This window comes from Fundulus heteroclitus, chromosome 3, assembly GCF_011125445.2.
Source record: "Fundulus heteroclitus isolate FHET01 chromosome 3, MU-UCD_Fhet_4.1, whole genome shotgun sequence".
Lineage (NCBI taxonomy): Eukaryota > Metazoa > Chordata > Actinopteri > Cyprinodontiformes > Fundulidae > Fundulus > Fundulus heteroclitus.
The window spans coordinates 24,665,348-24,676,482 of NC_046363.1; the positions used below are offsets into that span (position 1 = coordinate 24,665,348).

An 11,135-nucleotide genomic window follows, 5' to 3' on the forward strand; every position below is an offset into this window, starting at 1 on the left:
AAGGGTGCACACTTGCGCAGCCGGTGAGATTATTGCAGCTTTTTAAAATATAGATTTGTTTTTCAGTTAAATGCTACAGGAACAATATCCCAATATATGTGGAAAAAAATGACATTTTCACCAGGGTGCATGCATTGCTGAGAGACACTGTAAATCCAAATGTCCGTTTCTAGAAATATCACAAACAGGTAAAGAAAAAGACGTTATTTTCTGACAACTATGGACAAGCAGAGTTTGACCAAATTGTCTCTTTAATGACTGGTATTAATGTTTTTGGGCCTACTGAGCACATACAAGGATTTCAACCCATCTGTCCATCCAGCTCGTGGACTCCCCAACTTGACACCACTCGGTGTGTTTGATCCTGAGGTTCGTTTATGATGTTGTGGCCATGGCAGGAAAAAAAAACAGGAACCTCCTCCCGGTTTGAACTCCGGCCTTTCAGAAAGGAGGGATGAGACATCCACTAAACAACTGCTAACATCTGAAAAAGGGAGTTTTTCTTTGGCTGTTGTGTGTAGGTCACAATAACCTTGGAGTCAAACTCAGAATGTGAGATAGCCTAGGAATAGAATCAGATAAATATAAGGAAAAAAAAAGCCTGAATTTACCCTTGCTTTTGGAGCTGAAGGGCTTTTTAAAGGCTGAGCAAGTAAACACGGCATGAGGGTATTCATGTGAATGCTTTCTGACAGCTCGGTATGTAGAGGCTCTGTTTATAAAGACACTGATAGCTGGCTGGACTGATAAATTCTTCACAGACACACTTGTCAAACAGTTACAAATATCTGAACCCAAACAGGAAATGTTTCATGTACACCGCCAGATCAAATCAGTTAGTTTCTCTAAAGGCCTTGATGGCAACTGGTTACCATTTATCATCTATTTGGTTCAGAGTTGGTTATCCCCTTTCAAACAATAACATTTAAATAAGGATAACAAATGCAACCATAAATGTGCTGCAGACGGCATCATGATGAAGGATTTGCCTATCAATGTTGGGATGAAATATTAAATGCCTGATTTAAGGCAAAGATAAAACGAGAGACAGGCTCAGACCCGCGCCCGGGTTCTGCTTTTAATTAAAAAAAAGGACCTCAGCTTTTAATCTAACTTAATCCTGGATTTGAACGGATTCCTTATGAGTCATGTTGTAAAACTTCCCTCCCTCCCAGCCCTCCTCTGTTTTCCTCACCCCGCCTCTGCTCCTCCAACTGAAACCATTAAAAAAAAAGAAAAGAAAAGAAAAGTTTGTCCTGTTGCAGAAGGATTGAGCTCCGGGACAGACAGGCAGTAGGCTACAGCTGCTTCTGTCGGATCCATTGACGGGACGTGTTACTGGGCGGCTTCTGACCGGAGACGGTAACTGGGTCAGTATATTCCGCTCCACACAGCCAGTGACGCACCGCGGGACGCACACGATCATGGGCTGGTCCTGGGCCGGAGTCTGCGCCGCTGCCGCGTCGGTTTTAGCGGTGCTCAGCTCACCCTGCAAAGGTTGGTCCGGATGTTTCATTCCCTCTTTTTCATGGAGTTGTTGTTTTGCTTCATGGCAGGGCTCCATGTTCGTTCGCCACAGCTGCTGAGGTTCTTCATGTCGGACCATGCAGGGAAATAGCAGCCCGCGTAGATTTTCTTTTTCTTTAGAACTTTGATAATAAACAGTTTAAAAAATAGATAGATAGATAGATAGATAGATAGATAGATAGATAGATAGATAGATAGATAGATAGATAGATAGATAGATAGATAGATAGATAGATAGATAGATAGATAGATAGATAGATAGATAGATAGATAGATAGATAGATAGATAGATAGATAGAATATTTTATCTATTCTTTATTTTTACAAATGGGCGTATTTCAGATTTCCTTTCAGAATAAGATTTATTATAGGCTAATACCAAAAAAAAAATTTTTTTTTAAAGAATATGTAGACTTTGCTTGCTTGTGTTGCTTCCTTCTGTCCCTGCGTTTTTCCCCGGAAGAGCATTACTTGCAGCCAGCCCTGTTGCACGCAGATTGCCATCAAAACAGTGCATGTTGCATAACTTTTTCATTCCTTCTGTTTACCGTTTTCCAGATGCGCAAACTTGTGGACAGCGTGAGATCACCTGGCCCCCTGACTTCCGCGGTCAAGGTGTGTTCTCCGTTCTTTACACGCTGAGAGGGATTTATTTATTAAGTGTTTGTTTCTGTCGATTGTGTTGATTACGGCTCTCCGCTGATGAAAATCTAAAAATCTAGTTTATAAAAACTTTGGCTCTGCTGAGGCGTTCAGGAAGCCCAGTCTGCTTGTATAGCGGCCTTTAGCTGGTCTGCATTGTTGGGTCAGGTGGAGGGGTGTAACAGTACAGAGATCCACATGGATTTATCAGTTAAATTATTGATGATCTGCTTAGATCAATGCAAAGTGAAAATATCCATCCATATCATCATTTTTAAGATACACATTTATTTTGAAATGCAGCCATGAGACTATAGGGAACAGGTCATCTATCATTATCATTATTAATATTATTTTAAATTTAGAAGATTGCTATTTTTGATTTAAATGACTGATAAATGTAACAGCTTAGAAATAAAAGCGTCAAATCATGTTTTGTTTTTGTGAGTTGATACCAATGTATATAATACTAGATGCGCAAATAATATACCATCTTATCCATGGCATTGATTAAAAATTGTAAGCGAAGTTGTGAGATCAGCAAATATCATATCGTCATCCAAACAGATCGATATGACATCTTATCGTGATAAAGCTGGTGATTTACACGCCTAGTCTGTTGTCTGACAATGCGCCATAGATCTCTGGGGGGGGTGTAGGTCACTGCAGTTCGCTGGCCAATCAGTGAAACCACATCCACATCTCCTTAAACATCGCAAGCATGAGGCACTGTCCTGGTAGGCGGTTGAGTGGACTTTGGACTCAAGAAAATACGACACGGACCAACACCAGCAAATGATATTGCTACCCGAATCATTACTGAATTTCAAACAGCTTGGACTGCATGCCTCTCCACTCTTCTTCCGGTCTCTAGGACCTTTGTTTCCAGATGAAAAGTCTGCTTTCATCTGAAAATGATAATTCTGGACCACTGAGCAGCAGTCCGGTCCCTTTTCCCTCTGAGCACTCTCTTCTGACTTTGGCTCTGGTAGAGAAGTGGTAGAACACGAGGGATGCAAAATTACAGACATTGCAGTCCGAGTCCTGGATACATCTGTTGCTCTTGAGAGACGGTCTTAGCTGCAGTCCACGGCTTGTGAATCTTTCCACAATTCTTTCGCAATCCTTTCAATGGGGCAATTATCAGGAAGAGGAGCCAAGCTTGATTGACTGAAACATTTGCAGTGTGCCTAAAATGTGACACAAAACAAGGGAAATAACCTTTATAGAGTAGTACCAATAAGTTATGACTCAAACAACTTTACCACTTCAGTCTTACATTAATGTAAAAAGCATTACATTACAAATCTGATAAAAACCTTTATTTTAAATCTGCAAGTTAAAAAAAACAAGAGACAAAATTTAAATGTTGAATCCCTACGGGGATAGGCCTGGGGACCATATGCAGGGGCTTATTGGCCTACACCTCTGGCCAGCTGTGATGGAAACCACAATCTAATGGCTTAAAGAGTAATTCTGCTGGCTATCATCACTTTAACAAACTATTAAAGGGTTCAGACTTACGATTGTGGCGTTGTTGCATGTGGTCCATTTACTTTACTCTTTACTCCTATATTTTTATATTTGAAAAAATCGAATAGCTCTTAGAGAATATGTTTTTGCCTCTGGCCTTTATTTGACCAGTTAAATGCATCCATGCATTGAAACTTTTTTTTATTATTAGTTTTTATCAAATGTGTCTTTTAGAGCTGGTGGATCCAGATCTATTTCTGCAGAAGGAGGTAGACTTGGAAGATTTGTTAAATCCTGAAGGTACAATTTATCCTCTTGCAGTCTTTAAAAAGCCTGTGCTTTCCTGAGTAACAAAATAAGCAACACAATTGCAATCGTCTTGTTTATTTTCTGTTTCACAGATTTCATGGTACAGCGGGAAATTGTTCATCCGCCATGGCCAAAAGGTAAATCATCCTCATGTCTTAATCACATCCATCCATCCATCCATCCATCCATCCATCCATCCATCCATCCATCCATCCATCCATCCATCCATCCATCCATCCATCCATCCATCCATCCATCCATCCATCCATCCATCCATCCATCCATCGAATCTCATTTTAAGCCAGTATAACACAGTAATTACAGTTTAACAGTTGATCTTTTTTTCTGAGTAGAGCCTTCTAGATTTGCAGATAAGCCCCCACCAAGACGTATGCATCTTTTTCTTTGTCCTTTATTTATTTAACTCACTTTGTGTGCACCACCTCCAACTACAAAACTGTCAACTGTCCGCCATCTCTCTTTTCTTCATAGGTCGACCTAATTTTGGGCCCCGCTCTTTTCCTCCTGTGCTCCGCTATCCTGTCCAGTTTCCCCTCGGCCGACCAACACCTGACAACATCCAGGCCATCTGTGATCACGCCAGCCATCGTCCCCGTTACCCGAGTTCTTACTTTCCTGACTCTGGTTTTGGCAAAAACAGGCGCATGGCCACAGCTGTCAATAACGCAGAGTGGTGGTTCAGCACATGCTGCAAAGGGAACCAGACATGGGGGCCTGAAGGGTTGCTGTGTTGCGCCACACAGGCAGTATGTTTTCCCCAACAGCAGAGTCAGCAAGTTTTTTTTTTTTTGGTCAAATGACGTATGGTGTCTTTTATGTTGCAATCGATGCAACTTGATGAAAGTTACAATGATAATCATTAAAGTTTAGAAACAGCATTTAGTTTTAATCATTATATAGATCTGTTTAAGGTGTTCAAGCTCAAATTAATGTGAATACGAAAGGAACATATACCAGTCCTTACTGCATGTTTCAAGGAAAGTTTGAAGCCTGGGGCCTTTTTTTGTGTTGAACTAGTAGACAAAACAGACAGGTTTCGGCTTGAATACAATTAAAACAGGCAGAAATAAAACGCTTTGACAAAATACATTGCTTTGTCAGTAAATCATATGCGTAACGTTACAGCTTTTAAAAAGTTATGGTAAAATGTGCCCTTTAGCTTCAAAATTCCTCCTGGACTGCTGTACAACAAAACACCTCTGTGATGCCATATTTCTTGTCAGTATAGAAGCATTTGTTTCATACACCATGACAACGTTCACTGTTCTGTCTTCTCACAGTGGGAGCACTCAGTTGAGCTGTTCTGTGAGGAGGATTCGTCTGTGAAAGATCGACTTTATGACTGCTGCAGGCAGACAGGCCTTAACAGACTGAACTGTTTCAACGAAGATGCTCCAAATCCGGACTATAAGGCAACGGAGGAGCTGCCCGTGGAGCCGGTGGGCTCCACAGAAAACTTCCACTTCGACCAAAACACTTGTCCAAGGTCTGTCGACGGGCATGCCAATTATAGTGCCTCGCCAAGGTACTTTTTTATATCTTGTAGCCTTACAGACACAAACTTCAGTGTGTTTAATTGGGACTTTTTGGAAAAGACCAAAGCAAAGTAGAAGGAAAAGGATGTATAGTTTAAACATTCTTTAAAAATAAACATCCCAAGAAAGTGTGCCGTGCATTTGTGTTCATTCCCCTCGAGTCAATACTTTGCAATTAAACTGCAACGCTTGGGGCAATGTACAGGACTGGATTAAAACTGCAGAGGGCCCTGGCACGGAGTGCTGAAAAAGACACATTCCCTTTTGCATGTAGCAAGTTCAAATTTGGTCTCATCTGACCAAACCACCTCCTTTGACATGTTTGCGGTGTGTCTTGCTCCTCTAGAGTTACCGTGATCCTCTTGGATGCTGAATGCATATTTTCAGTTTTCAGATTTAATTTATATTATTTTCAACATGGACAATTTTCCTTCTAAGAATGATAAGTCATGCAGCATAAAGGGAATTGAGACAAATTACAAGACACACTTCCTCAGTTTTATAATAGTCTCCAAGCTTGAATGAAGTAATGTTTGTGGTGCTTTCATTGCAGTAACCTGATGAGTCTAGGCAGTGCCAGAAAAAAGGGAAAAAAGACAGAACTCAACCTAGCTACTTCCCAAAAAATGGACATCAGCTTCCCTCCAGGAAGGCCTACAACAGATAACATTGAGTCACTGTGCGGCAACCAGAAGCTTCGACCTCTCTACACAACCAAGTGCCTGCCTCGCTCGGGCTATGAGCTTCTGGCCCGTCAGGTGAAGACCATTAACCGTCTGGAAAAGAGATTCAAGCAGTGCTGCAAAAAGAAGAAGGGTGCGCTCAACTGTGCTGAGCAGAAGGTACAAGAAGAACGCTTCTAAAGCGTATATATTTCAATATGTTATTTAAACTAAACAATGTTGATACCAGTTTCTGTTTTTGTTTCAGTGGCGCGAGGAACTTAACAGGTACTGCTCAGCTGGGAATGATGAGCAGGTGAACCTTCAATGTTGTCAGGCGGATGATCAGTATAGCTGTTTCCAGTCACTTTCTTCGGATCCACTCTATAAGATAACATCTGCTACAGAGGTGCCCCCACTTAGCATGATGTGCGATACCCAAATTATCAGCATCAACAGGTAGGACTGTATTGCATTTCTTATTGTTTCCGATGTTTTTACTCCCATTTTACTTAAATATATTCCACTTTATGTTATAGGGTATATCTATATTGATCAATCTTTAAAGTATCAACAAAAATGAAACAATTTCAGTGACTTAATTTCTATAACTGATAGTCATATATTCCCAAAATTCAGTTTCTCTGAAAATGTGGATTTTACATAAAACCAAATAAAACTCATTTTAACACAGAACTGTTCTGTTATGACCTGCAAAGTAATTGGTAAGACCACTGACTTAACAGTTGTCCCTTAGAGAGTCATGGACCCTGTTCCCCTTTCAGGGACGGAAGAAACAAAAGGGCGTGCTAAAGATGCTGGTTGTTCATGAAGTGTTGTGTTTTAGCATATTACTGAAAAGTTGAGTGGAAGGAAAAAGTGTTAGAAAAGGGTGCACCAGCAACAGGAATAACACCAGCCTTGCAGGGATTGTGAAGCAAAGCCCATTCAAGAGTTTAGGGAAGATTTTCAAGGTGTTAACTGCTGGACTCAGAGGCCATATTAAGATGTATACGTTGGACAGGCCACAACTACTGGATTCATTGTGTTGAAGCCAGTCATGCACCATCAGAACTGTTTTGCCAGGTCCAAGGGAGAAAAGGACTGGGCTGTTGTTCAATGGTCTGAATCCTCTTTTCAGATAAAAGTAAATTTTATTTGAACGGTGGTGTAATTTCATTTGGAATTTAAAGTTGCTAAGTCTGAAGGAACAGTGCAGAGGCACAAAATCCAAGAGTAAGTCTGAAGGTTGCACTGTCAGCACTGATTTATAGAACAATGTCATCTATTGGTATTGTTCCAACTTGTTTTTATTTAGACTTAGACTTAGACTTAGACATTTTTATTTGTCATCTTGTATGTACAGAGTGCATACAGAACGAAATTTTGTTGCATACAGCTTGTAAATTACAGTATAGAGTGCAGCCATGATTAAAAAGTAAACAATTGAAATGTAAACAATGCAGGAGAAAGAGAACAGTGTGCGATCACGGTGTACAGGAGAATATTTAAAACCATTTGTATGTGCAGAAATGATGGTGCAAAAAGGCATTTGTGCAAAAATGCATTTTTAAAACTACAAGTTCGGCAGCATTTGTAATGCTAGATAGAGATGCAGTGATGCAGTGATGCAAAGGTGCAGGGTCCAGTTTAGAGTTCAGCAGTTCAACAGTCTGATGGCAACAGGGAAAAAGCTTTTGCAGAACCTGGTGGACCTGCAGCGGATGCTGCGGAACCTCTTCCCAGAAGGTAGCAGGGAGAACAGTCCATGGTGGGGGTGTGAGGGGTCTTTTATGATGTTACACACTCGGGACACACAGCGCTGGGATGAAATGTCCTTAATGGAGGACATTTTCCATCAGGACTTGCCACCTGTCCACAGTGCCAAAAGAACCAAACCTGCTTTTAATTGTGGTGGTACCCCTTTGGTTTGATTGGTCAGTGAACTGGTCTGACCGAACCCCAACAGGGCCCTTTCATTATATGTGTGCCATAAATATTATAATTATCAAAAATTAAAATTATCAAAAGTACAATAAAGACTTAAAATATATCACGAATAAATAATGAATTTAATTACTAAGATAAACTGACTTTTTAACTATCTTCTAATGTATTTAGGTGCACATCTATTAGCAGTAAAACGCTGGCAGGATCATTAACAATGTGTTGTATGCAGATTTCCTGTCGGTTCTCAACTGAAGAACCTCTGCTGCCCCCTGCCGGAGGATGACAGAAACACTTGTTTTGCGCAAAAGGTGAGTTGGTTCTAAAGGGAACGAGTCCAAAACCAAAATAACGCAAACTAAATAATTATTTTCCATGTGTTAATTAGCATCTAACACCTTGCAACCTAACGTTCTTACATTTTCCTTGTGAACCTTTTCTCTCTCGATCAAATCAGCTTGAACAAATATCTCAGAGCCAGTGTTCAACACCCAAGCCCGCCACTCCAGCTGCCCGCCGCTGCTGCAAGATGACTTCACCTGAAGAGATTTTACAGTGTTTCAGCAAAAATGTCCTGGAAGCCATCAACAAAGCAGCCAATAAGGGCCAGAAGAAGAAGAAGAAAATATGCCCCATCCCTTAAACACATATAACACTGACAGGAACTGATAAATTTCTGCAAATTGTAACCTTGCTCCAGCTGTGGTTTACAGTCACTGAGCACAAGCAAGTACTGAAGGGGTATTAAAAACGTAGATCACTTTGTTGCTTCATCTAATCCCGGAGTAAACTACAATTATCACATGACAAGGATTGCTAAAGCGATGGATAAACTGAATATTTTTCAATGCATATAGTGTCCAATCAGACTCCTGTCTTTGTTGCTTAGCCACTGTTTTCTTGTTATTGCTGCTCTTTACATATTTGATTATGAATGCATTTTGATGAAACCTTAAAAAAGATACAAAAGGAATTTTATATGGATTTTTATCTGACACAGTTTTAGTAAAAACATGTTTAAATCTTATTTGGGCTTACTGTGAGTCACTTGACATTTTAAATCCTGGCTTAGGTAAGCAGTATTCAGTGCTGGTGAAATACATTCATCACAGGCATGTATATCGTATTATGGCTATAAACAAGGTTTTAAACATCATACAGTGTCTAATTTTAATTTCAACAGTAAAAATCGAGGGACAAGTATGTTTATATTGTGGATTCTGTCTAATCCACATATAAACATATGCATACACAGCTGGTAATTAAATAAAAATGTCCACTAGCAAACTGTGATTTGGGTACAGCCTTCTTGTAACCATCGGGATAAGCAGAATTGTTGTTGCATATTTAACCACTTTTCTTGCTAGATTTGATAGAGTTAATTCAAACTGATTGGTTTTAGGCTTAGTATGGAGCTTTTAGACATAGTGCTCAAGTCTTTAATGTGGTCGAGATCAGAGGCATCCGAACGTATGAACATAAGCGCACAATTTATGCACTCCAAAGTCAGAGTTAAAGTGTGTTTGAGATCATTATCCTTTCGGAATATCCAGTTGTCTCCACATTTCATTCTAGCTTTTAATTCAAGATGAAACTGATGAATTTGGAGGTCATACCCCCTTTTGTAATTCTGATGACCGTGTCCAATAAACTAGTACTTTTTGCAGTCAAACAGACCCTCATCTTGATGCTGCCACCAAAATATCTGACATTTGTTTTTATGTTTGAAAGTTTCACAATCTCCTCCAAACACATCACTTGTCACTGAGGCTGAATACCTAAATTTTGATCATGTCTGGTACTAAGCATAAAGCTTTTCTATAGAATACATTTGGTTTATCAAGATGGGCAGAAGGATTTTGGGTAGGGACCTCTTTTTTGTGTCTGTACTCTCACTGTCCATCCTGACGATCAACTGACTTCACTTGTGATTCCTGAGCATTTTAACTAGGGATGTACGAGAAATCGGCATTAACAATGGCATCAGCAGGTCATTTATTAACATATCAGTCTGGTAAGTCAAACTGGGCTGATAGTGATCACCATTTCTATCTGTTTGTCGTTTGTGTATGGGTTTTAGACGGGGTAGAGGAGGAGTGCCACAGTGTGGCATTTGTATGGGGATGGGACAGTGATAGAGAGGCCCCACAGGGGGATGTTCAGCTGGAACATACCCCGGTTTGTTAGTGGTGTGGCTCCTTTTCACTTTGTCAAAAGGGCAGAGAAAAATATATAATATAAATAATATGTGTTAATATCACTTATCGGCTATTACAGTGATATTAACACATCATATCAATACCGGCCCAATTCAATACCTGCCCAATTTTTGATATCAGTGCATTTCTAATTTTAAACAATTTTTAAAAATGTGATTGTTACAGTTTGGGCCAGATCACCGGGACTTGCACATTATTAGGTATTCCGGCAGCACAAACACATCCAAATAGGTTTAGGAATGGATAAAACAGCAAGGCAACATTAAGCTTCTAGAATCCTGAACATTTTTGTTTGTTGTATTACCACCCCACCTTAAAAAATGAACAGTTAAAATAAAAAATATGACACTGACTCCCTGTAGTTGTTGCAACCTCAGGAAAACTGCGGTGAATGGGGACTCATTGAATAAGGATTTTAAGAATAGACAGACAGATAGATAGATAGATAGATAGATAGATAGATAGATAGATAGATAGATAGATAGATAGATAGATAGATAGATAGATAGATAGATAGATAGATAGATAGATAGATAGATACATAGATAGATACATAGATACATAGATACATAGATAGATTTATTTGTCATTTTGTATGCACAAAGTGCGTACAGAACGAAATTTCGTTTGCATACAGCTTGAAAAATTACAGTAGATTGCACTAATTTTCAGGATAGAGATGCAGCAGCGATTTATGTAAACAATTGAAATGTAAAACAATGTAACAATGTAAACAATGCATGGGAAATAGAGAGTGTGCTACTCACGGTATCCAGATGCAGCAGCAATTTAACGTAAAA

The 11,135-nt window shown here is 39.7% G+C and overlaps 1 protein-coding gene across 2 annotated transcripts; it reads left to right on the top strand.

Moving 5' to 3' along the window:
- Positions 1-1,214: 1,214 nt before the first annotated feature.
- On the top strand, positions 1,215-9,788 carry LOC105928446 (extracellular matrix protein 1). 2 transcript variants are annotated; one of them, XM_012865697.3, is made up of 11 exons: positions 1,215-1,497; positions 2,086-2,142; positions 3,877-3,942; positions 4,044-4,088; positions 4,305-4,340; positions 4,444-4,718; positions 5,253-5,497; positions 6,061-6,349; positions 6,438-6,628; positions 8,349-8,427; positions 8,574-9,788. In XM_012865697.3, exons 1-11 carry the CDS (start codon positions 1,425-1,427, stop codon positions 8,757-8,759), a joined length of 1,542 nt encoding a protein of 513 aa, XP_012721151.2. In that variant the 5' UTR covers positions 1,215-1,424; the 3' UTR covers positions 8,760-9,788. The 2 variants fall into 2 exon arrangements, with proteins under 2 accessions (XP_012721151.2, XP_021173813.2); XM_021318138.2 differs by having other exon boundaries at positions 5,253-5,458.
- The last annotated feature ends 1,347 nt before the right edge of the window (positions 9,789-11,135 follow it).

What these genes read in the sequence shown, in the direction of transcription:
- LOC105928446 (XM_012865697.3), top strand. Translation starts at nt 1,425, where the DNA reads ATGGGCTGGTCCTGGGCCGGAGTCTGCGCCGCTGCCGCGTCGGTTTTA. An exon ending in CCCTGACTTCCGCGGTCAAG is followed by an intron (nt 2,143 to 3,876) that starts GTGTGTTCTCCG and finishes TGTGTCTTTTAG; the next exon opens with AGCTGGTGGATCCAGATCTA. An exon ending in CAAATTATCAGCATCAACAG is followed by an intron (nt 6,629 to 8,348) that starts GTAGGACTGTAT and finishes TGTTGTATGCAG; the next exon opens with ATTTCCTGTCGGTTCTCAAC.